Source organism: Venturia canescens, chromosome 9, assembly GCF_019457755.1.
Source record: "Venturia canescens isolate UGA chromosome 9, ASM1945775v1, whole genome shotgun sequence".
NCBI lineage: Eukaryota > Metazoa > Arthropoda > Insecta > Hymenoptera > Ichneumonidae > Venturia > Venturia canescens.
In genome coordinates this window covers 20,474,503-20,499,457 of record NC_057429.1, presented here as the reverse complement: position 1 = coordinate 20,499,457, position 24,955 = coordinate 20,474,503, and the positions used below count along the sequence as shown (strand labels likewise).

General features: G+C 42.0%; 5 protein-coding genes across 8 annotated transcripts in view; 2 read left to right on the top strand and 3 right to left on the bottom strand.

The window, feature by feature from the left end:
• The window catches only part of LOC122415631 (pseudouridine-metabolizing bifunctional protein C1861.05), a 32,696-nt gene that overhangs the window by 4,320 nt on the left and 3,421 nt on the right, over positions 1 to 24,955 (top strand). Inside the window, exons 6-7 of the mRNA XM_043427927.1 lie at positions 18,093 to 18,298; positions 18,765 to 18,964. Of these exons, the coding sequence (XP_043283862.1) occupies positions 18,093 to 18,298; positions 18,765 to 18,964 (406 nt within the window). The remainder of the gene's footprint in view (positions 1 to 18,092; positions 18,299 to 18,764; positions 18,965 to 24,955) is intronic.
• On the bottom strand, positions 520 to 17,700 carry LOC122415630 (uncharacterized). Of its 2 annotated transcripts, none has more exons than XM_043427925.1 (3): positions 15,627 to 17,700; positions 3,889 to 6,231; positions 520 to 2,681 (listed from the first exon to the last, which is right to left on the bottom strand). In XM_043427925.1, the coding sequence occupies exons 2-3, from the start codon at positions 5,939 to 5,941 to the stop codon at positions 2,389 to 2,391; spliced, it is 2,346 nt and encodes a 781-aa protein (XP_043283860.1). In that variant the 5' UTR covers positions 5,942 to 6,231; positions 15,627 to 17,700; the 3' UTR covers positions 520 to 2,388. The 2 variants fall into 2 exon arrangements, with proteins under 2 accessions (XP_043283860.1, XP_043283861.1); XM_043427926.1 differs by lacking the exon at positions 15,627 to 17,700 and adding an exon at positions 14,454 to 15,335.
• LOC122415632 (uncharacterized) lies at positions 10,658 to 13,789 on the top strand. Of its 2 annotated transcripts, none has more exons than XM_043427929.1 (4): positions 10,658 to 10,871; positions 10,956 to 11,029; positions 11,324 to 11,366; positions 11,785 to 13,789. In XM_043427929.1, exon 4 carries the CDS (start codon positions 11,871 to 11,873, stop codon positions 13,740 to 13,742), a length of 1,872 nt encoding a protein of 623 aa, XP_043283864.1. In that variant the 5' UTR covers positions 10,658 to 10,871; positions 10,956 to 11,029; positions 11,324 to 11,366; positions 11,785 to 11,870; the 3' UTR covers positions 13,743 to 13,789. The 2 variants fall into 2 exon arrangements, with proteins under 2 accessions (XP_043283864.1, XP_043283863.1); XM_043427928.1 differs by having other exon boundaries at positions 10,659 to 10,871; positions 11,310 to 11,366.
• pck (Claudin superfamily protein pickel) lies at positions 18,972 to 21,030 on the bottom strand. Its single transcript, XM_043427957.1, has 4 exons — positions 20,832 to 21,030; positions 20,580 to 20,646; positions 20,166 to 20,503; positions 18,972 to 19,978 (listed from the first exon to the last, which is right to left on the bottom strand). The coding sequence occupies exons 1-4, from the start codon at positions 20,866 to 20,868 to the stop codon at positions 19,722 to 19,724; spliced, it is 699 nt and encodes a 232-aa protein (XP_043283892.1). The 5' UTR covers positions 20,869 to 21,030; the 3' UTR covers positions 18,972 to 19,721.
• On the bottom strand, positions 21,361 to 24,892 carry sinu (sinuous). 2 transcript variants are annotated; one of them, XM_043427959.1, is made up of 3 exons: positions 24,804 to 24,892; positions 22,679 to 22,737; positions 21,361 to 22,330 (listed from the first exon to the last, which is right to left on the bottom strand). In XM_043427959.1, exons 1-3 carry the CDS (start codon positions 24,875 to 24,877, stop codon positions 21,945 to 21,947), a joined length of 519 nt encoding a protein of 172 aa, XP_043283894.1. In that variant the 5' UTR covers positions 24,878 to 24,892; the 3' UTR covers positions 21,361 to 21,944. The 2 variants fall into 2 exon arrangements, with proteins under 2 accessions (XP_043283894.1, XP_043283893.1); XM_043427958.1 differs by lacking the exon at positions 24,804 to 24,892 and having other exon boundaries at positions 22,679 to 23,347.

Genomic DNA, 24,955 nt, shown 5'->3' with positions numbered 1-24,955 from the left:
ATTCTATGAGTTTTTTTTTTTTTTTTTTTTTTTTTTTTTTTAGTAACTTCGAGCTTATAGGATGATCGAGTAACGCTCGTGTTACAAACGACTACGTTACCTTCGGTTTTACTCCGATAATAGCGTCGCACTGAAAAAAAAAAGTGGTCTGTGCATTCGACCAGACTCGTGTATCTCTGTGTATTTTTACATAAGCGTCGAATGACACGAAAAACGTGCTTGATGTCGTTCGATAGAATTATTCTCTGGGCAATTCAATATTGGCCAATCTACGGGTTCGGATTCGACGCGTCAAAATACGTAGAGGGATACAGTCAAATGTTCAGGCCACTTTTTTTCTGTAGCTCGGAGTTAGCGCTCTTCTCTCTTTCTTTTTCAGGCATCCGACGAACCAAGTACACATTTAAATCGCGATTTAATATCTCACTAAGTTGTGCCATCAAAGCGCGCCGTGTTCTCTCGAATAAGCACACTTCATTCCGCACTTTTATTTTTTCTTTCTCTCGCTCTCTCTCTCTCTCTCTCTCTCTCTCTCACCGTTTTTTTCTCGCACCACTCTCCGTTTTTAATATACGCCGCCTTTAGCGAGGTGTGTGAGCTTTCGTTAAGCTACGCGTCGCCAATTCGTGGGATATTATTGATGCTCCGAAAAAACGCGGCTTTTTTTTAAGCACGGTGGGCATTCAAACGTTTCTTTTCCCATCAATAATCGTTCGCACGAAATGGTTCGGTTTACTGTCCATAATGAATACGTGTAAATTCCATGGTTACGAGTTCAAAGCATGCAACAGACTTCTTTTTTTGTTTCGTATTGATTTTCTCGTGCCTCCTTCCTTCCTTCTGCCGGGTTTTTTGCTTTTGCACATTGACGACTCCTCGTTTCCTCACTTCTCGTACAGTTTTGATAGATTTTTCAAAAAGCATTAGAAACGAAAAGTGTCGAATGTGCGCGCCGAGCGAATTGTTTTTTATTATTTTCTATTCGATGGTCCGTGGTTTACTTCTGCACTTTTCTTCCTGTTTCCATTTTATTTTTTTATATTTTATTCATAATATGTTTAAATATGTCTCCGTGTATACATAGACGCAGTATTTTTGGACTTTCTCGTCACATATTACATCAATTCAATTACGTTATTTGTTATTTTTTTCTTTTCGTTATTTTAATTTTCTTATTTTTTAGTAAGCTGTCGATCGCGAGTTGTTCTCGTTTCTTGTTTAATATTATTGAAGTTTTGCCTCGTCTAGGTACAATGCTAATGCAAAAGGACAGGTACTCGATTAAATGACTATCTACGGTACGTCGGCGAACGACCCTACACGTTGTCGTTATGTACAGTCTGAATGTTTTGTTTGTCTTCATTTTCCCATTTTTGTTTGTTTGTTTTTACTCTTTTCAAAACTTCCCATCTTATCCCGTACTCTGCTCCTCGTCCATTCCTCTTTCCTCTAATACCTCAACTTTGACGCGCATCTAATTCTAGATAGGAAGCCAGTGTTAACATTTGTAAATCTCGTTCGAGCACAGCGTCAAATTTACGCCTCCGTTGAAGTCCCTCGTCACAGGAGTCCGCGCCGATTCTGCCGTTCAAATTTTTCAGCAGATTTCTTTCTCTATATATGTACATTGTTTGCGCGATTTCGCGAGTACATTCTAATACATATACGTACACCAAGTACATGTGTTCAGACGCGTTTGCGCGCGCGTGTGTGTGTGTGTGTTTCCCCCCTTTTCTCTCATGCATCATGACTGTCTTTCTTTCCTGCCCTGCTCCCCCCCCCCCCCCCTCCCACTCTCTGTCTCGCAAGATTTTTAATTTTCTTTTTTGTTTACGCACGGAGCTTGGTGGCGGCAGAATTTTATTGACGTACGCCTTGCTGGCAGTAGCGATACTAGTCGATCCAATATCGAGACCGTATCGTGTTGCAGGGACCGGAAGTGGTAGGGAAACCCATATTTCAAATCGTTTCGGCGAATCGCCAGCGGGAACAAGAAGAGTTGTCGTTTCAACGGTGAACGAATTAATGGAAAATCGAGGGGGTGACACGGACTTTCGACTATTTTTGGCTCGATACGCCCATACCGAAGAGTCGTGATTTTTCACATCGTTTAGAAATTACGTTCTACAGAGAATCTAAGAAAATTTGCTGTCCGAATGTGCCCCAGAGTCGATTAACCGAATTTTCTCAAGATGCTATTCGCAACTGACGTTGAAGGAAATCCGAGAGGGCGCGAGAATAATTGAGGAACACGAAGAGAAAATTAGCTCTTCTTTTTCATAGGAAAACGGGTATTTTTCGACATTACTTGGTGTAGAGCGTAAGTTCAGCGGGCCCGTTGGTTCTATAGAGAAAACGATTTGACGTACGTCGCCACCACTTCCATAGTCAGGTGCGTCGATTACGAGCTCCGGCATTCAAGTTGCCCGGTGTGCCCCCGTTCGAGATTAACAATCTTCGGTTAAATTCACGCATCTCGTAATTGTTGTTGCCGTTACTCTTGTCCGGTCTCGCGTTCGCTGTACAACCGCCGCTTATCGATGGTGGTGTCGTCTCCTCCAGTATCAACGCGCAATGACTGTTCGTGTCGCTGTCCGCTCCACCGTCCTGTAAATTACTCGACAATAGCGGGTGTCGAACTCCGCTGTAATCGTCCGAGTGTTGAAGAATCGAAGAATTTCCTGTACAAATGAAAATACTCGATAAATTACAGGCACATTCTCAATATTTTCAACATTGTCACGATAACAATATTGCGGTATCACTCAAAATCGTTAGTGCTCAAGTTTCTTCATTTTTTTCATTGAAAATGAAACTAATATGCGTGAGAAAAATATCGTTTATTAAAAAAGGTGACTCGAATAATACGAATACGAGGCTAAAAATTCTTTTCAACGGTATAGTTAATGGTACTGGATATTGCACGAGCTTTCATCATTCATAGGTACAATATGAAGTTTCTCTAGTGATTTCGCTGCTCCAATTGAGCAAACGGATCAATAATCCTGAAGCACCGATCGAATTTTCAAGCTTGAAAAGTAGCTGTTCGAGGTTCTCGTTCTCGCAACGTCTACGAACAAAGTTTTTTCTGCACAGGGCTTAATTGACCGGCGATGTAAATTAATGAGGCGCTTATGGTCGACACGAATACGTTGGCACTGAAAAATCCCATTTGAATCGCACCGGAAATGAAAATAATTCCGCCCATTTTTTTCGCCCCCCCCCCCCCCCCAGTCGCTCGCTGCTCGTTAGGCTTCGCTTTATGAAAGAATAAAAATAACAAAGCGTTTTCTATATATCGCAGCGCGGCAGTAGTCTCGGTAATCGATTGGGACGCCGCTGCATTCGGCGCGTTATTCGACCAGGGGGTGACCGATTTCGCGAGGAATTAAACAATTGGAATACCAAATGAATTCAAATGTCCGGTTGGCAGCCCGAATGAAAATCCATGCCAACTCTGTTATTAAATTCGTGCTAAAAATATCGTTGATAAGGAAACGACGCTCTCGATGAGATAAGAGACGAGAGCTCTGCAGTGGAATTAATGGGAAGTAGAACGGAGGGCTGCTCAACCAGTCCCGAGTACCAACAAAGGTAATTGAAAACTTTTGGAAAATAGAACGGACGAGGAGACACGAGAAGAGGAATTTTCGACAATATTGTACGCGATAAGCTTGAAAATATTCGAGACAAAAGACTCGGAGAAGTTCGTGTACTTTCGTTTTAAAATTGATCGACGATGCACAGCTCCGCGCGTTATTTCGGTCCTAAAACCGCCGTTTCCGAGAAGTAAAAGCGCGGCAGATAGGAGGCGAGGCGAGTCTGTCCGACGGTGGAGGGGTCGCGCGCGTCCGTGCTCGGAAGAACCGGAAGAGCGGATGAACTTACCGGAGGGTAGGACGGCGACGGGGAGGGTCGTTCTGCGCGGACCAGCGCCGATTCCCGCATTGTTGTTGTTGTTGTTGTTGTTGTGGTTGTTGTGGTTGTTGTTGTTGTTGTTGTTGTTGTTGCTGATGTGAGTGTTGGTAGTGGCGGTGGTGAGGATAGAATCGACGACCGGCGAGACGCCGAGTTGCGAGAAAGACTGTACGAAGGGAGGAGAGGTGCACAGAATCGAGGAGGAGCCACCCAGGATGGCGGATGGGGGTGGGAGGGGAGGTTCCCTGAGGAGTCGTATCTTCTGAATCATTTCTCGGATCTCGTATCTGAGTATACCGAGAAAGCACAGTTTGGCGAATGCGATAACGCAAATGCCGAGTACGAAGAGAAGATCGGTAGTTTTGCGTAGCCAGTCGACGAGGCTGTCCTCGCATCCTCTCGGATAGGGCTGTTGGCAGGTGTCGCTCGAGTTGTTGCTCGCGACGAGGCTCCCGGGGGGACAGCAGGTTGGGGGAAGGCTCTCGAAGTTGGTTGCCTCGAAGTCCTCGTGGCCGGCGATGCCGCAGCATGAAAAATCGCGCTGCAAACGATCCCAGTGTTCGCTGAAGCGGTTGTCCTTGCCGTACTCGAGCTGGAGGCGAAGCCGCAAGCTCGGCCGTAGCTCGGCCCTCATTCTCCCGAACCTGAATACCCAAGCTACGCCTATGACCGCATCGCCGAAGAGCAGGGCGAGCAGGAGCATCCAATAGGCGTTGAGGAGCTTGGCGCTGAGCCTCCTCGCGGCGATGCAGCCGAGGAGCTGGACCAGTCCGAGTTGGGTAGCGAGGGCCAGATAGCCGTAGAGGGCGGTCGGATCGAGGGCCCGCGGGACCCCGGGGACGAGGTAACGCCTCGGGTCACCGGTGAAGACCAAGGTGCGGGAGACCGCCGCGGCGAAACCGACAGCACTGCCGAGAAGAACAATGTTACACGCGTATATCCACAGTCGGTAATATCGCATCGCGACACCCTGACTGTCGAGACGCGTGAGACCGGCGACGGGTCCACAGGTTGACGCGTTCGAAGCAGCCGTAGCCGCGGTGCAAGCGGCGACGGCCCCGGCGCCCCCGCCGATTCGCGAATCCGCCGGGAAAGTTGAACTGTCCGAGGTCAATCCTTGTCCTCCCAATTGTCCGCCCAATCGACCCGAGCCCGATCCGCTTCCGCAGACGCCACCGCCGCCCCCGTTCGCCCCGCCTGTTACGCTTCCGCTACCGGCTGCTGCGATACCGACGCTGCAATCTCGCACTCCTCCCAGAGTACCGGGAGCTCCTGCACCCGAACCGGGAGCCTCGCCGCCCGCGATCCAACCCTGTATACCGCTTTTATCCTGGACCAATTGACAGCCCAACTTTTCTCCTCCTCCTCCTCCTCCTCTCGCGTACTCCTCGAGCTCCCTCAATATTATCACGCTGTTCGTCCCGCTGTTGCCTCGATAAGCGTTCCTGCTATTTCTACGATTATTATTGTTGTTGTTGTTGTTTTCGTTATTGTTGTTGTTGTTGTTGTTGTTGTGGTTGTTGTGGTTGTTGTTGTTGTTGTTTCTCAATGTAAAATTATTGTTTACGTTTTCGTTCTCGAAATCCTTGTTCTCGCGGTGGTTCGTCCGCGTTGCGCTCGTTCCCCCGCCGCCGCCGCCGCCGCCGCCGCTGAGGCGACTCTCGTTTATTATCAACGATTCGGAGGCTCCCGGTGCCGGTAATACGGTGAACCGCGTGTAAACGCGACTCGGATAGTCGACGCTGCTCGGGCACGACTCGTTCGGCAAGGTGCAGTTGTCGCTGTTTATACTCGGGACGTCCTCCTGATCCTCTTCCCAGGACTCCTGACTCTCGAGGAGAAAGAGAAAGGGCAACGGGGTGGGTGACGGGGTAGACAGGGACGTTACGGACGGCGATGTCGATTGCGCGAATGTTCCCGAGCCAACCGTCGACGACAGTGCCGATGTTGCCGTGTCCTCGTTTCCCTTCGGGCTTTGATTCGTGTGAGGGCTTGCGAAACGTTGCAGCAGCATCACCGTCATGCTACTCTTCACGCCTTTTACACCGTAACATCAATCTCCACCAATCTTTTCCACCTCGGCCCCGACACCCTCCAACGATTCTCCGATCTTTCCTCCCCTCTCTTCCTCCTCCTCCTCCTCCTCCTCCTTCTTCTTCTTCTTCTTCTTCTCTTGCCGTTTATGCTCGTTTGATCCTTCGTGCCGCGAGGGGTCGAATGTCACGCGAGACTCGGAGCTCGGGGACTCGCGCGCCCCGAGTCTTGATCCGACGACTCGGACCGACGCATCTTTCCTCCTCGATCCGATTGTACCTGGAACAGAAGGCATGCGCCAACCGGTTAACCACGCGCTTCCATCCGGACGACTCGTTAACAATGAAAACACTAAATTCTCAATAAATCTAGGAAAAAGTAACTTTTTCTTTGACAGCCACCGTCCCGTCGAAAACGACCTTTCCAACGATCTCGCGATCGCGATTAAATCTATAATTCCTCAATGATCGGACGCCTCACCGGGGCTAAGAGATTCAACGACGTTAATATTGGATTAACGCTCAACAGCGTGACACGCGCGCCTCCGAACACACCGGCGAGACAATCAGAAACGTACCGATAATATTCGAAGAGATTGTTGACGCCGCTTAACCCGCCATTTTAATTCCCATTTTATCATTAAAAGTACAGAAAATATTGATGGACCCGCGAAAGAAAATACTCGGACAATTTATTCTACCGGCATTGACGACGTGAAGGAGCCTCCGGACTCCCTTTCCTCCAGTTGAACCACCCAAATTGCTGTTTTCCTCCCTCTCCGCGCGCACGTACACACACACACACACACACGCCCCTACGATCCTATACACCGAGAGCGAATTCTATCTCATCGATCCGTCTCCCGCTTGCTCGCTCGCTACGTGATACAACAAAACCGTTCTACCGTACACGATATTCCCTGGACGTGCGTATGCGCCTCGTAAATGCAGGCTCGTGTAAGCTCGCTCTCTGTCTCTATAGGTGAGACCGGGGCAAAACGGGCTGCTGCAAAAATCGTCCACATTTTTTCCCCCAAAAGCAAACTACGAGAATGGAACTCTCTCTCTCGACGACGCTGAAGTTTGCAGGGTCCGACGAAACGAACGGGAAAAAAATATGGAATCGACAATCTCGCAATTTCAAATTCGGCAGGAAAGAAAGTTGAAGATTTACTGAAATTGTTCGAGTTTTTTTGGACCGATTCTCTTCTTTTGCATATATTCTTAAAAAATGTGTTTCTTTTCTTCCTACTTTTGAAATTTTATAGAATCATTGGTGGTTCGCTTTGTGGATGTTGTCAAGATATACATGGAATTGAAATTGCGCCTTTTCTACATTTATCTTTTCCTGCGTATTTAGTATAATATTTCTCTAAAAAGCTAGCACAGTTGCCCATTAATCTGTCGATTCTTCTTCGTAGCCTCTTTTGTCCACACTCCGTGTGACACTGAAGTCCGCAACGACGTTGGAGTTTGACGAGATGATCTGAAAAAACTCTCCAACAATTCCAGTAATTCTCCGATTCCGTTGATAAATATAAAAATTGACGAATTACAAATATTTTTTTCGCTCGTTTAGTTGAAAAATTCAGCGTCGTCACACTTCTGTCTTTTAAGAATTCGCAATGACGAGAGTATTCCCTCGAAATAAAGTATTCGCTCGAGTCCTGTTGGGAGATCGAGACGCCGAAAAATCGATATGCCGCGGCCTCGTCGTGACGCGACGTCGATTTTTTTTTTACAATTTCCTCTGTCAACGACTGTCTTCCTTTTTCGCAAATTATTGAGAAAAAAAAATAAAAAAAAAAAAAACAATACGAATTGCAAAAAAATTCGTCGATCGAAATTAGAGAATGACTGGAATTATCGGAGGCTTTTTTAGTCATTTCGTTGAACTCGAAAGTTGCAAACTTTAGCGTCACACGCTTGCCGCTCACATTTCTGTGTATTTCCCCCCTCCAATGTTTTCCTTCATATTCAATTATTTCTTCAGGCACCGTCGTACGTCGAGCCAAAACTAAAAAATGAAAGAAAACATTTTTTTTAAATTGCAAAAAAATTGAACTGTTCGGTGTTTGAGGGTGAGAAAAAATAAAAATAAAAAATACGACGACTCGCACGATTCCCTGAAATCCTCTGAAATTATTTAATAATTGAAGAAATAAATTTTGAAAGTTATGTCGAAAACAGGTGAAAAACAGTCCCGCTCCTGTAAAGACTCTCCGGAAGCGACTCATCGTGCATAAATGTCTCGGAGAAATATACGAGCGTGTATATAAGCGGTATAATTTTGATCGTCGAGTAGAGGCTCCTCCGGAGCTGAACGTTATTGCGAATTCGCCACCGGGCGTGTTTCGAGCACGCTGCCCGATATTTTCGCGCAGCTCGTGCGTTCATCGGGCGTTGATGATAATAAAAATGAGAGGAATGGAAAAAAGTTGGCTCGAGGGAGGTCGAGCGTGGGTCGAATTTGCTTGAGAATACAGTGACTTTTGGGAGAAAGTACTAGGGAGGGAATGCCCCGTAATAGCGTGGGCTGAAATTCATAAAGCGTGGATCAATGCCTCTGCCGGTTGATTAAACCGAGTCCGATAACTGCCCCAATCTGTATAATTTGTGGGAAGGAGAAACGCGGGGGGAATAACAGAAGCGACGTAGAAAAAAAACTGGAGGGGGGGGGCTCGCGAAAATGAGGCTTGTTAGAGGAAAATAAAAAAGAGAGTCAAGAGAAATGGGCACTCGAGAGTTTCAATCGTCGGAGCTCAATTAATACTGCTTTTTTTCCTTCCCGTGCACATAGATACGTTTGATGGCTTAACCGTAAAGTGGGATTTGTTTTAGCACGTTCGTAGAAGCGCGGACGGCGAGTGGAGTGCCAGATGCGGAGGATAATAACGAGTCCGTTAATTACCCGGCGTCGTCGCGGGCTCCTCTCCGCGTGACGAGAAAAAGTGCGTTTCGAGTGTAGTCTCGTTGAGAAAAAAAAAAAAAAAACGAGGATGACAGCCGGAGAGAGGATGTGAAAAGAAGCGAAGAATCCGCGGGAGAGCGAGAGTAAAAACAACAAACGAAAAAGAAATGAAATAAAAGAAAAAACGTACTCGAGTCTCCGCGACGAAGAGAGTTGCACCCCCATCGATCGTTTCGAGGCTCTCCAGGCAACGGCCCTCTCTCCCTCCCTGGCCTTCCCGCCGCGCGCCGCGCTTGTACACAAACCCATGCCAACCACGGACACACGCGCGCCCGCTCATATACACGAGCTCGTTCCGAGACCTTTATACCATTCTCCATTATCGTATGCAGCGCTCTTTGACGCGGTAGTTGAAGCGAGAGAGAAGACTCTGCTTTCGGAACGTTGTATCCGTCCCGTCCCCCCCCCTCTCTCACTTTATATCTCCGTCCCATTCTCGACCCACATAATGCATCGTTAATTAAACCCGCAAAACAGACGGTTATATGCCCCGGAGGAAGAGTGAATTAAGAGGCCACAAATCCCTGCGGCGTTGGTTGTTCGTTGCCCTGGGTTCGCGACCTCTACTATTTTCTACTTCTTCCTTCTTCACCCGACCCCTGGCCTCCGGCCCCCCGCCCCGCCGTACCTGCTCGCTTTCTGGAACTTTCATTACTTTCGACTTGGCTCACAAAAACATGTATTTCATTATTTATATCTGCACGTTATCCAGATCGGTACCATTCGTGTGCTCTACCTCAGAGACGATTGCATGCTTTATGTACGTAACACGCGTGTCCCGGCACCAATCGGGCCTAGAGACCCGTGCGAGCCCGCAATAACCGTCCCTCTTCTCCGGCTCCATTTACCTACCCGGTTTACCCGGCTCGCTCATGCATTATAATGTCATGCATTATTGAACACAGTTACACGCACCATAGTCTCTCGTACTCATTCTTCTACCCCCTTAATATGTACAAAAGGCGAAAGGTCGTATTCGATCCTTTTGCCAGATTATGAAAGCTCTTCTTTCTTATCGCACACCGCTAGCGCTCTCGGAGTTGTACAAGATCCGAGACGTTTTCGAAAGATCTAGTAGTACGCTAGTACGTCCTTTCCTAATCTAGTACGTTTTCGTAACGTCGGAGATTTTTTTTATCACCAAATAATAGGTGCATGCATTCTTTCGGCCGTGATGGGAAATCTGAAGCTCATTTCACACAGATCGTTCGATTGTCAGTGTTGCCAACTTAGGGGTTTTCCCCCTAAATTTAGGGGCAACGCAGATGCCTAGGGGTTTTTTTAGGGGCAATTTTTTTTTGGGGGTTTTTTTAGGGGCAACTTTTTTCTAGGGAATTTTTTAAGGGCTACTCTCATTTCGAGTTTTCAAGTGTTCGGTGCGTGTTAAAGACGAAATATTCTACCGAGACCGAGACCGTGTTCCGATACTGTGAGTACTGTAAGCCCTATAGGGATGGTACAAGTAGACTACCGCGCCACTAGTGGTGAAAAGTGAAAATTTTTGGGGATCTTTTATCATTATTGTATTATTATTATATATATATATATTCAATTATTATGATTATATTTCAATCAAAGTATTGAAAGTGCTACCCCAAAAACTTATAAATTATGACATTAGAGGCGCCACGAGTACTTTCGACCTGCCCTCTATCGAATCTGCACCATCTCTATTCGCTCTGTGCGCGTGGGCGGAGCCAAAAATCTAATACTACTACACTAATAGTATTAGTGTGTTCATGCATACTGCCAGCGCCACCATAAAGGGGACTCCGGCGTTTTTGGAGGAATACGTATACACGACACACGCTCACTTTCAAAGTAGTATGTTTACGCGCACGGAGCGAATACCAAAGCAAATACTCGCAGTACTCACAGTCACAGTCAATATCGGAACACGGCCCGAGTCTCTTGATTCTGCTCGCTCGCGTACCTTCTCGGATTGCAAAGTAAGTCATTTTCGTTTTTTGAAGTATCAGCGAAAAAATAAAAAAGGTATTAATAATTCAAACTTATATTCAAATTCATTACAGCATGCCAAAAGAAAAAAACAAAAAATATCTGCAAAAATATGTAAAGTGTTGGGAGACCGATTCAGCGCTTCAAGGTTAGTTAACATGCATTTTCTAAATTCGAATAAAATATATATTCATTCTCAATTTTTTCTATTAAATATTATGTTTAATTATTACGCTCTGTCCGAACGACAAAACGGTTGTATGTAAAGATACATATAAAGATACGTGGAAGTTGAAAGTGAAAAACGAGGATCGAATGAAAATAGATTCAGTTTTTACGTTTACAAGATTATTAAACATAATCAACTCAAAATAATGATTGTTCCAATTCGGTTAGTTTAATCTATGAGATGAATGTTTACTACACAGGGATTTCTTCAAAGCTTGCAGATCAACCGAGGTTTTCAAAGTTTTTTCCTGAAAAAGGTAATTTAAGTTATGTGAACCAGTGTGTTCTGGTTCGGTTCGTAGAATGTGTTTGATTAAGAGCTTCATTTGGTGGTAGTTTCACTGGTTTCTTTTTTCCTTTTCATTCCAGGTAGTTAACCTCAATTTGATTCCATTTTCACCTCCTCGTCTTGCTTAGTTTCCTACAATTTTTCATCAGTATATAGACACTCGTACTCCTTCGATTCCTCTAATACTTTTAATGTTTCCTCCAATGTGTTTTCACCTAATGTTTTAATATTTCTTCAAGTATGCACTGTTTTAATTCTTCTTTATTTGTGATGGTCCGACTAACTATTTTAAACATTTGTTAATGTTTATATGGACTTTCGCAATTGATATTGATAAATATCATAATTTATTATTATTATTAAATGTCTTGTGGTTTACATTATAGGTTGGCTAGGGCCTGATCCAACTGATACATGTTCTGCGGTCTGCAAATATTGTCGAATATCGTTGAAAGCTCACAAAAAGGATTTGATGAACCACGCAAAGACAGAAAAACATAAAAAAGCTGTATCCTTGGACAAATCAGCAAAGACATTCGAACCGTTGACTTCAACATTTGAGCCAGTTCTGACAGAAGCAACGAAGATCGCCGAATTGAAAATTGCTGCATTTATTGCAGAACATAGTTCACTGCAGACTGTGAATCACATGATCGACATTCTGCCGCAGCTGGACCCTTCGTCACATATAATTTCGAATTTGAAACTCCATCGCACTAAATGTTCGATGTTGATCAAGAACGTCCTCGGGCCTTGTATGCTCCAAGAACTTATCCAAGAAATTGGCGACGGTCCATACTCACTCATAATCGACGAGAGTACTGATCTTTCAACGCAGAAGGTGTTGTGTATCATGTTGCGATTTTTCTCTTTCGAGAAACGAGAAGTGGTTACAACGTTTTATCGGTTAATCAAATTAATCGATGCCGATGCAAAAAGTGTGCATAGTGCCATTAAACTTCAATTAGAACAAGATGGTTTAAAAGTTGAAAATATGGTCGGCATTGGCGTTGATGGAGCGAGTGTGATGGTTGGAAAACACAACTCAGTTACAGCTTTGTTTAAGCGTGAAATAGATGACCTAATCGTTATGCCATGTGTTTGTCACTCACTTCATTTATGCGCTGAAAAAGCATCGGAAATGTTGCCTCGTCCATTAGAATTTTTGGTTCGAGAAACGCATAATTGGTTTTCTTACAGCCCCAAACGGTTAGAAAAATATAAGCTTTTGTACGAAACAATTAATGGTAGTGGAAAACCGAATAAAATTCAGGGTCTTAGCGGAACTCGTTGGCTTGCTCGATCCGAGGCTATCGATACCATCTTAAATCAGTGGGAAGAATTGCAATTCTTATTTTCAATTGCAAAATCAGAAGACAATTGTCACATGGCTGCTCAGTTATACAACATCATGATAAGGTTACCCTACAAAGCTTTTCTTATTTTTTTAAAATACGAACTGAAAAGTGTAACGCAATTAAATTTGCTTTTTCAAAGTGATTACGTAGAACCTACGAAATTACTTGAGGATCTTTTTTTGATGTTCAAAAACTTACTGCAAAAGCTCGTTGTACCATCGAGCTTGCAGAAATTAACTGACAGTGAATTGATCAATTTCGATTTTCAATCTTGTTTAATGCATACTTCAGCAATGTATTTTGGCTACGAGTTTCACGTCATTGCTCAAGATATTGAACCAACAGAATTATTGGATGTTAAAGAAAGGTGCAAAAAATTTCTCTGTACTTTGGCTCAAGAGGTTCAAAAAAGATTGCCGGACAACTTATCTATCCTAAAGACGATGGCCGATCTTCATCCTAAAATCGCATTATCGCGAATGAAACCCAGTTTAACAGGTATTATTGCAAAATTCCAACGCACTCACTTATACGGCAATAAGAATGAGACAGAGTCAGAATGGAATCAATTGCAAAATAAATCGTGGCCAAATACAGTCAATTCCGTTGAATTTTATTCAGCCGTTTTTGTAGATTATGATTCTGCTGGTCAAAAGCGATTTGAAAACATTGCCAAATTTTCAATGGCTCTACTTACACTTCCGATTTCAAATGCAAGTGTCGAACGCGCTTTTTCGACATACAACGTAATTAAAAATAAATTACGAAATAAGCTGTCTCTTGAAGTACTGCAAAGTATTATGATGGTACGGTTCACTTTACAAAGACAATCCGGATCTTGCGTCAAATTTGTTCCTTCTGCCCGTATGCTCGAAATGTTCAACGTTAGTATGTACGATTTCAAAAATGCAAACAATACTCAGAAACAATGTGATTCAGTCGATGTTGTCGACGAAATATTCGATAACTACATTGGCGAAATATGAAGACGCGGGAAAAAAATTCTTACAATAAAATGTCAATTGTTCTCTTATTAATTTGTTATTATAAATAACATTTTTCACTATTTGTATTTATTCCATTGTAAAAATTACATGGTGTAAATTAAATGATAATTTAATTCTCACTAAATGTTTTTTGTTCAATGTTTTTATTTTCCGATATTTTCATTAAATTTTCATTACAGGAATATTTTTTAGATTATTATAATAAAATTCATTATAAAAATGTTTATTTTTATTTAAAAGTATAATTTTAAGCAATATTCAATGTTACGAAGGAATATAGCGCTTCTTCAAAAATAGGGGTTTTTAGGGGGATTTCAGATGGATTTTGGGGGGGGACGGTCCGTAGGAGTTGGCAACACTGTCGATTGTTCCGATTGGTCGAGAACACGGTCTTCGAGAACCTTCTGCTTATTCTCATCTCTCCCGCCGTAATTTGCGATTTGAAATTCGCCGTATTCGTAATATTCGTATATACGACTCATAACGAGGATTATATGCATGATTATGATTATTTGTAATTAGTAATTGTGAATTGTCATTACGTCTCCGCGGATTTTGGATTTACGCCTTCGTCAAGTTCATGGTTCATCACGTACGAACACTCCTCATGCCCTTTCCGCGCGGCTTTTTTACATCACCGTTGCCTACATAACCTCTTAATTGCCTGTGTGCGTGTGTGTGTGTGTGTACCTTTGTTTGATGAATACCGTTTGACGTATTTCGAACACCTGCCTCCTCCTGGTGCTCCTCGAACGACCCAAAACTCCCGAAGCTCGAAACGAATAATCCAACTGCCCAATTAACGCGAATCTACACACAGCGGCGCTCTTGCATGCACGTCAATCCGGCATAAATAAATTGCCGGAACGCACGCCGCTGTACGACGCTTGGGGAAAAAGTTTTCTTCGGGCCAATCCCAGAATTAGAATCCCTCCCTTGAAATAGAATTGCTAATACGAGTTTGCTCTATTTCCGTTGGCTAATGCTTTCCGGGTGAGATACATCTGGATTTTCGATTTTCTTGCCAAATTTCGTACAGTTTGTCGACCCATTGACGCTCCATGGATTAACCTCAAAGTAGGCACGGATTTTCGATAAATTCTCTTCGCTTCCGTCGCAATCTCGCTCGGAAATCAAATCACTGATTAAAAAAATATAGCGGAATTAAGAATTTTCGTTTAAATCGTAGTTTATTCGAAAGTATAATGATGAAAATTGAACGTGCGTGCGACCAAGAATTTATACACGCTTATACCGAGCTGCCCGCCGCTACGGATATAAATTTCCTCGCATATATACGTGCACGCATCGATAATTCATACTGAAAAGAGAGTAAACAATATTTCGATCCCTCGCATATCCATATGCGATCTCCCCTTCTTTATTTTCGAGCCAGAACAACGCCACCTTTGAATACAAATACTTCGAGGAAATCTCTTTTGCAAATCTCGCGTCTCAATCCTAACCCCAAAAACTCACTCGATCCGCCCGTCTGTCTCTCTTTCTCAGAGGTAGTACACGAGTTCGAAAATTGTCTACTTTATATAGGTACTTTGGGACGAGGATCAAGCTCCTCTCTGGGTTTGGAACACAGAAATATGCGCCGCGGTGAATCTTGCGATTGTTTCGAAAGATTGAAACGAGTTTCCACCCTCACGCGATATTGTATTATTTGTTGTTTTATACCTGCACGTATATTTACACAAGCCGTTATGTCTATACACTTATATGTGTATATAGATTTTTTTTATTCGATAAAAATCACTACGGTTTTTTATATGTATTTTATACATGCACGTGTATATAAGTATGGACGTGGTGTATATGTACATAGCGACGGTTAGAACGATGTATTATACCGACCTTGGTTCGCTCGCCTCGATGATTCCTCGATTCCTCTCGCTATTCGATCGAGCGCGAAAAAATATCCGAAATGTATAACGACGAAAAAAATAAAAAGGAAAAAAAAATATTGTCAAAATCGAAGGGGAATTTGTCGATCGAATGTGTCAACCGGGTTTGCACCTGTTTGTCATCTTCGCTTCGGGACAAAGCCGGCGGGGCGGGGGGGAGGGAGGGAGGGAGGGAAGGGGGAGAGGGAAGATCGGATTAAAAACACGCACGGACGAAGAGAAGATTATAGTCGAGTCTCGTTAGAAAACAAATGAAAGAGTTGACAACGAGGTTTTCGAGTCACTGGGACACCAGTCTCCTCGGGTTTCTTCTTCCCTCCCGGAGATTCAATGAAGAAACATGGTAGTCGCTTTTTTAATCAATGAGACTTTCGGAATTTCGCTGTACAACGACCGCGTCCTCGATGACCTTTCGCACCTCTTGAAATCACGAGATTTTATTATTTTCCTCAAATCACTCCAAGTAATCAATGCAGTTTCGTATTCCCGCGAATTTCCACAATCCCTGCTCATGGTTACGAGATTATTCGAGCTCGGGAATCCGCGAACGCCCATTGATTTTGCACTTTATTGTTATATTCATGGATAATCACGACGAACGCTGCCATTTCATTGTTTATTAGAGTACTAGAAAAACAATACACACGCACGATAACACTCGACGTTTTTTTTCTCCTTATCGCCTTTCAGTTTATTTGTTCGCACTATCGTTTTTTCCCCAAGTTCATTTTGACACTCGGACAACCTAACGTTGAGTCACAATTTTAAACCCCCTTTTCTTTTGTTTCTCAGTCGACCGACACACACTCGATGAGGAGCACTTGACGACACGAGAAATGATTTTTTCTCTCGACGTTCTGTTTGTACATCCTTTATTATCGAAACTCGGTGTTAATTTTATTCGCTCCCGCATTTGTATCTGTAAATGCGATATTGATACGTCGGAAATATTAATCTTGACTGCACCCTGTAATTATTGGAATGTTTTTCGTGAAAAACACACAGAGAGGAATGAGCGGCTGGGCTGTTAAATCCAGTCTAATGTCGCGGAGAGAAAGAGGGAGGAGAGCAACGGGCTGTTACGATAATAGAAATTTCCCCATCGTCGTCGAAACAGAAAATATATATAAAAGAAAAAGAATGAATATTGACACGAAGCGAGCCAACTTTGCTCGAGAACGGACAATCTTTTTTACTTTCTACTTCCTCTTTTTTCTCTCAAGACACTTTTATTCTCTTTCTTTTTTATCGTTAAGCAAAACTAGCAAACTAGCCCTTGGCTGTTTGTCAAGACGGCTGACCGACACTGACAATTGTGCTAGACGACCGGGCAGACTTTCAGCCCTCTACACAAACCACCGAGAACACGATAGAAAGAGAGAGAGGAAGAGGGAGGTAGAGAAAAAGCTGAAGAGTCGTGTGGGATTTACGTATGTTTTATTAGTTATGCTTCGATCGCATTTTCTGTTCTCGCGGCTTCGATGTCAGTTCCGCGACCGCACAAATCCACAAATCAACACGTTAAAAAATTAATAATGTGTAGTAACAAACCTAAGTTGACCGATAGATTGAATTTCATTTTATTTTTATTTATCCCCAATTTTATTTCGGCTTTATTATCGCTTCCTTCCAACGAGAAACTTTATCTCCCGGAGGGCGCACAGTACTTTGTTCTTTCATTTGGGAGATAATGTTACTCGATTCAGTCGCTGGGAGGCGCAGGATTTCGTAGGAAAGCCGCGCAGAGCTCTTTCTTTTTTTTTTACCGGAAATCTTCCGAGAGCTTTTTTCTAGTTTCCTCCCTGCCAACCACTCTCTCGTTCCACCGTAGCGTGTTTCTCGGAGGAGGTTCGTATTTACACATTGATGTTTACGCACGATATTCTCACTTGGTAACTACCGCTCACATTTCCCTCCGAATGACTTGTACCACTTGTACACGCGAGCTATCCCTTCTCGACACTTTTTTTTCGCGAGCAAGAACAAATCGTTCCAAGAGAGCTTATTATTTACCGCGGCCGGCGACGAGTCCGACTGAGTGCTATATGGATTCTGTGCTTTATGTGTGCATGATTTTCCACATATATATTTAGAGATATATTTACTTATTCGTGTACTATATACATATACGACAACAGGACTTGCGCATGAGAATGCTTGCGGATTGAAGCGCCTCGAATCAGAAACGTCCACTCTTGTTATATTTTATCCTCTAATCTTATTATATTTCACATTCTCGAATTTCTTCGAAAAGCCTTGCACCGTGATCAAAAATGATTTTCTTTTTTTTTTCCATTGAATCGCGCAGATTGATTGAAATGAAAAAAAAAGCTGATAAACATTTGTTTTATTTTTCGAATTGTACGAAAAACTGTCGAGCAGTAGTCGAAGGAAAATAATTTTTTATGGGAAACAGCTGGACGGGAGAACTCATCGTGCCAAAAGTCGCGAGAGCCACGGTGGCGTTGGAAGAAATGTCACTGCTGCAATGATTGCTCTTGGTCTCGACAATACGAGACTTCTCACCGTCGTTGGCAACGATTCAGCAGGACGTTCTATTCTCGATCAACTGGGGGATGCTGGAGAGCAAATACAAGTTTCGTCGGATGCTGTAACCGCACGGTAATATATCCATCCGTGTGTAAACTTCGTCCTGTATAAATACGAAATTGAAAGTTATTTACTTCTTGGGGAACATCTGAACGGCATCGAACGTTGAGAATACGATGTAATCGATTTTCACCATTTTTTCAGCTTAAAAATTAGAAATTCGATTCTACGCTGAGTATAACTCATCGAGTTGCTCCGAGTCCCGGTAGAGGCGCCCGCGTCTCGAAAAAGTATGGCGGCGCGCATAATCAGTTATTTTCAATATTATTTCGGAATATATGATAGTTATGAGGAATCGTTCAATTCTATAACATAGTTTGTAGTCTTTTCATAGTATTTTTTAATGATTGTCTTACCGTGACAAATAACTGGTTCTCATACTCGCAGTTCCAAAATTTTTCATTCACAATCTTCTATGCCTTTATAGCGAGAAAGTTGTATTTTACAATGTGCATATTTGTTGTACTCTTGTACCCAGATATACTGCGATTCTCGACAAAACAGGTGATTGTCGCTTTGGGATCGGTGAAATGGATGTCTTCAGCAAAATCGGTGTGGACATAGTCTCGAAAAACCGTGCAACTATCGAGAATGCTGGACTCCTCGTGCTCGATGGGAATTTACCACGTGAAACTCTACGAGCCAGCGTAAAACTCGCCGCGGAAAACAACGTACCAGGTAAGGATTAATGGAAAAAAATATACTTCTCATTTTATTTCTTCGCTGTATACAGATACAATTGACTTTTTATATGTGATATGGTCGTTATCGATAACTCTGATCGTCGTATCGCATGTAATGTAAATTTATTTGTTAGCGATATTTTTATATCTTATAACTGTAATAAATATTTCAAATTGATATTCGCTCATTCAAGTTCACTAATTTTGTCAGTGGATTCTTTCGTCGTAGAGTGCAAAGACTAAAAAAGAAAAGTCAATTTTAATTCGTCTATCTTTGCATAAAAATGTTCAGCAATACAAAAACAAAAGAAGAGTCGATTATAAACAAAAGTTACAAACTTCAATGTCATTATTATCGAGAGGCAGCATTACCCTCGTGTGGGTTCGCTCTGCGAATTCAGGCTTGTCTTTTTTTTGGACGGATTTGACAGTCGCACCGAATTGGTTCAGTCCCAATATCATAAAATGCAATATATTCACTATTCTATGCGTTCTGTGCAACTGAATGGAACACGCGAAAGATGAAGAATGATAAATATTAACGCAGAGTTCGAAATTGGACAGATTGGTCCCATGTGAAATATTTAAATTTCGTGCACTGCGATCTCATTGAGTAATAAGCACAAAATCGCAACAAAAGACAAACTGCAATAAACAGTTCATTTTCAAATGGACGGATTCGAAAGTAACTACGAGAAAAGTTATACGAACAAGTTCGAAAAGAATGAGAAAAAAAAAGAAAATGCGTATAATTATACGTATCCGGATGAGCCATGGTGGCTCTGAGGATTAGGCTGCATTTGGACGACAAGATTGCGAGATTCCTTGCGTAATCTGTAACCAGCTCGTGCATCGAGATACAGAAAGAACGCAGCGAGAGAGTGAAGCATAAACGATATTACAGCCAGTCCGTAAGACCAAGAGAGATGGTTAAAATTTGGATACATCATCCAATCGCGTCTCCAGCACGCCCCACCAAATATAGAAACTGCCAGAAATAGCATGAATCCTGCAAATTCAAAATGAGCTTGTTAATTCAAATGGAAAAAGGAATATCGATCTCTCAAGGAGAGGCCGAAGATTAACTCAAGAATGTAAAATTTTCAAGATCTGTGCTTCTAAACTTTGAACCTTTTGGAATAAATGAAAACAAGTAGTATCAATTAAATGTTCATAAAAAATAATGAAATACTTACCAGTTGCTGCATTGCATACGCATGCTATGGCTGAAAAATACCATTCAAAGCGAAGAACGAATCTTAGTGGCCATCTGACAATGACAAGGGCGAGTAAAACCTGAGCATAGTAAGATGCTAAAAGACTCAAAGTACAGAATCCTTGAACGACCATAAGCCAACCAGGTAAAAGCCAGTCTCTTATGACGCGATATTCGTAGGAGAAAACATGACTGCACCCTTCAAATTTCTTATCAAATTGGTAGTGAGGATAACGAAAGTCTTCAAAACAGTACTCCCATAACCCCATGTTTTTGAAATTACTGAACGTTTCTTGGTACGACTGAATCCAATAAGGGCTAGAAAAACCAAACAAAAATGGACAATTCAAATTTGATTGTTGTATCCATTGGATTTTTCAATGATAAAACTCACCTGGTAAATGCCATGATGAGGAGAAAACCCGCTACATAATTGATGAATGCACCAAAAACCACGGCATCTGGCAATAAAAAGAACATTCAAACCTTCATAGATTATTCATAAATTTGCAACTATCAAATTTTTGTCAATTGTCCACGCAGAAATCTGAACGTAAGGTCAGTCTAGAGAAGACAACAAATGTGTAAACAGACGAATATTGAGGTTAATGTAAAGACCAACCATGGTAGAATTTTGAACACTTACTCGAAGCTTTGTGATATTCTTGCTTTTCCTTCCCCATTTTTCGGTCTAATTATTTTTAGGCTTTGAAAATTAAGCAAGACTGTGAAATCAATCGCGATCCTATTATTCTTTTTCTGTGTTTTCGTTTGGTTTTCTCCGATACGAGAAAACGAGACGCGCGATGACACTATCGTGCCACGCCTTTTAACGAACCAGATGGCGCCATCGCCTTGTGTTTGAAATTCTTTCTCCATCTACCCCTCTCCGCCAAAGTACGCAAAACAATTATCCACGTGTATTATATAGTCGGTAATTTTCAACTATCGTAGAAACTTTGATTCTAATCATATTTTGGTATTCTTAATTATAGGCAACATTTTTTTGACTAGCAATTTCTTCATGTCAATTGAAATTTCCATTCATTTATTTGTATTACCAACGCTGAGAAAAAATGTACAGCTCTGATCAAGAGCTTCAAGAAAAAAAAACACTTTTGGATAAAGGCTTATTTCTAAATTTTTTAGGAACCAGATAAAAATTGCACTGCATATTTTGTAGTATACAATTGTTTTAAAAAAAACGTCTTTATTTTATCAACAATTCAGAGTATAATGTATGTAGAAAATTAAATTAATGCGAATTTAATATTCATATAAATTCGAATCGTTTGCATATCTCGATGTTGTTGAAAGATCAAATCCTTCCTCTTAAGCTACGTTTCTTAAACTATGTATACATGTACATATTGTGTTATGAGACTCGAACACTGCGGTTAAAAAATTGATATAAAATCTGCCTAAATAATAAGAGATTGTTGATAAGAATACTAGATATCGAGATTCGATTCTATCCGTTATCATTTTGATATGTTTAATAACTTACGTTTGTACTCAAGGACGGATCGGAGTGACTATAATCTTGTCAATGCATTTTAGCGTATGTAAACATAACATTGCGCAATGTCATTTAAATAACAATAGCATCTTAATAATAACGGTCGACCTCAAGGACAAGTCTTATTTTCATTAGAAAAGTAAGAGTATGAGGGAACTCGATAAATTGTGATGATACATCGTTGTATCGTATATGGACGGGTAAGCAATGATTTTTCAATTGAAAGAACTCAATGATTTCTTAAGATTGTGAAAGTTGGAATCTTGATTGTGACTCTTTGAGGTATTGACGTTTCTTCCTCTGTACGTTCGCTTCAACGAGAAACAGAAGGCTCGCTATCAATGACAACACACTGCCGCATACCCCGAGCCCAAACGAATAGCCAAAAAAGTTGTTTGTGTGTCCGGGCATCCAGCCATCCGCATTCCCAAAACAAGCAAAAACTATTACACCGATCACTCCGCAAACTCCAGCTGCTGCCAGTATGAAGCCGATCATTGATATCAATTGGACGTAGCGCTGTTGCTCCGGCAGACAACACAGCACAAACAATAATATCAGTCCAAATGACAGTAGACACAGCAAGAAGCACAGCGTAAAGAAAAATTGCGTCGCTACCATGAACCCTGGTACGTGAAACAAACATAAAACATTGTAAATTTAGCATTCCATAATCAGCATAATGTTTTTTAGCGGTAGAAGAGGCATGGGAAACATTTCTGCAAATGTCAATTTATTCACTTTCATAGGGGTCAGAAAAATAAATTGCTCGAGTCAACAACAGGTTTGGAAAATGAATAATTAAAATAACTCAATTGCAAAGTGGGCAAGAAATTTTTAACACATTGAATTAGGAAGGGCCACGAGTTTTAATTGCCCCATGTTTCGAAAATTTTATAAAGTATTTAGTTTTCGGTATGTCTGTGAAATCCTGAACAAAGGGTAGACAATAACGAGAATGAAAATAAACCTACCGGGTAAAAGGAACCCGCGGATATCCGAATAACCTTTGGTGAATGGATCATAAACCCATCTGCAACCAACGAAATAACGTGTCGGTGCATCGAATTCTTGTGGATTTGGTAATGATCTGAAGCAATGACTCCACAACCCAAATCTATCGAGTCGTGCACCGGTTATCCTGTAATCACTGACTAACCATGCGGGAGTTGCAAAAGCGACGCAAACACAAACAAGTCCAACAAAAAAAACTCCAATAGCAACGTTTCCCGAAAGACTTCTTTTCTTTGCGGACATTGTAGAATACGGATTTATTTTAAAAGCCACAGCCTCCAGAGAGTAAATAAACGATGAAGCTCCCTCTGGTTGTTCTCAAGTTTACTATGAAAATTCCAGGTGAAATTTCGGTTGATTGGTTCTTGTATGAAAACGTTCGGAAACTCGGTAAACCACCTGTACACGAGTACGCGGGCTCGCGTCTCGTAAACGATGCCTCGACGTTACGAAGTCAACTCAACGAATGACAATATCACTTGTTCTTGAAGAAAAATAAAAAAATCCCACGTTGCAAACCACACCCAAGAGTTTCTGTTCCCCCGAGCGTCTTTCAGTCCGTGTGTAATAACAACGCCGAGGACAGTGCACGAAGTGTGCTACGATCAAAGGAGGAGAACCTCTATTTCGCTCTCTCTTCCTCCCCCCCCCCTTTCCACCCACCTGAGCAGCCAAGCAGGGGGAGCGCAGAGGAACGAGATCGAGCTAAAAATTTCTACCGCATTTTTCTTCTCCATCGCATGTTTTCTTTTCTTGCTGGGAACAAAAGATGAGGACTTTAACGATGCTCGCAGGAAGTGCCATGGACGTTCAATAGCACCATGACTTTCGAATTCCTTTCAAGATTTCCTCGCCTGACTTGTAACACCTGTTTTCTTTATTTTTCGAAACAAACTTCGAGAACTTATTCGGATATTTGTTTTATAATGATTTTCCTCTAAAAATTCAGTTCCCGATTGCGGCTCTATTCGTCTTTTGTCACGTGACCAACCATAAGTAAATTTTTTGAGGTTAAGTTCTGCAATTGCGACATGACTATTTGGAAAAACTGTAAATCCTGCACGAAAATTTGAGAGCTGTGTCCCCTCTCGTGCCATTTTGTTTCACAATTCCTGTCAAAATTTCATTTGATTCTGTTGAGCCTGCACCGAGGGATCATGCAGTAAGGTGGATTCCAATTCTGTTTCAAAGCCACACCTTTTTCGACACATCATTTTTTTTTGCTACGACGTTTACCTACATTTTTATCATGTAAACACGAGAATGACTGCAACAATGAGAAATGACCACCTCGTGTTGTCGTCCGTCCGTGGTGGTACGTATTTTCACATCGCGAACTTACGTAATAACATGAGAAAACGATGAACGAGTTCAAGCCCGAAGAGTTATGCAGAAGTAAAATAGCACAGTAAAAAAAAATGACTATGGTTTGATGGCTCAAAAGTTTTTGCTCCTTTCGAGAATAAGAGTCAATTCTTTGGTGACACCCGTTGCCGCATTTACAGTGCGTCCAATGATCCCTGTTCTTAATTATTTAATCGAAATTTTTTATTATTTATTAATCGAATTTTATTTGTAAGGTTAATTATGAGCATTTGTTAATCGTTTAAATTAACGAATTATACAAAACTCAATCACTGTTCTCTTGGTGATTCATCAAATTCTTACTCCACGAATTGAATCATTCAATCATGCAGAGAGTTCATATTTTTTGATTCATCATAAATTAGTCGGTTTCGCGCGAGCAATGCAAGAAAATAATTAAAATTCAGCGAGTCAAATTTTCGAACGTGTATAAACAAAGTCCATGAAGACTTTTTCCATTGAATAAAAATCCGAGGCTCCATTCCGTTGTAAAAGTATTCCTATATACATTCAATTTGGCAACGATACGATTCCCACGATACATGTCAACGTGAGTCGCGGTCTCCTCGTACGAGAATAAAAGTAGAGTGTTTTATATGTAAACTCGAGGTCTTAATGATTTTTATAATGGCATCGGAGCATAGTAACTTTTTGCTTCTATTCCGCTCTCGCACACCCACATATAAATATATATCAACGGAGTCATGATATAATACGTACGTGCAATTATTGTCTGCACACGAGAGCGCGTGAAGGTCCGCCTGGATGACGCTGCGCTCAAGTGACCCACCCATTACAAAAAAATGCTACGAACAACACGCGTGTATTATTCACAGATGAATCATTATTCCCCTCGAGTAAAACCAATGAAT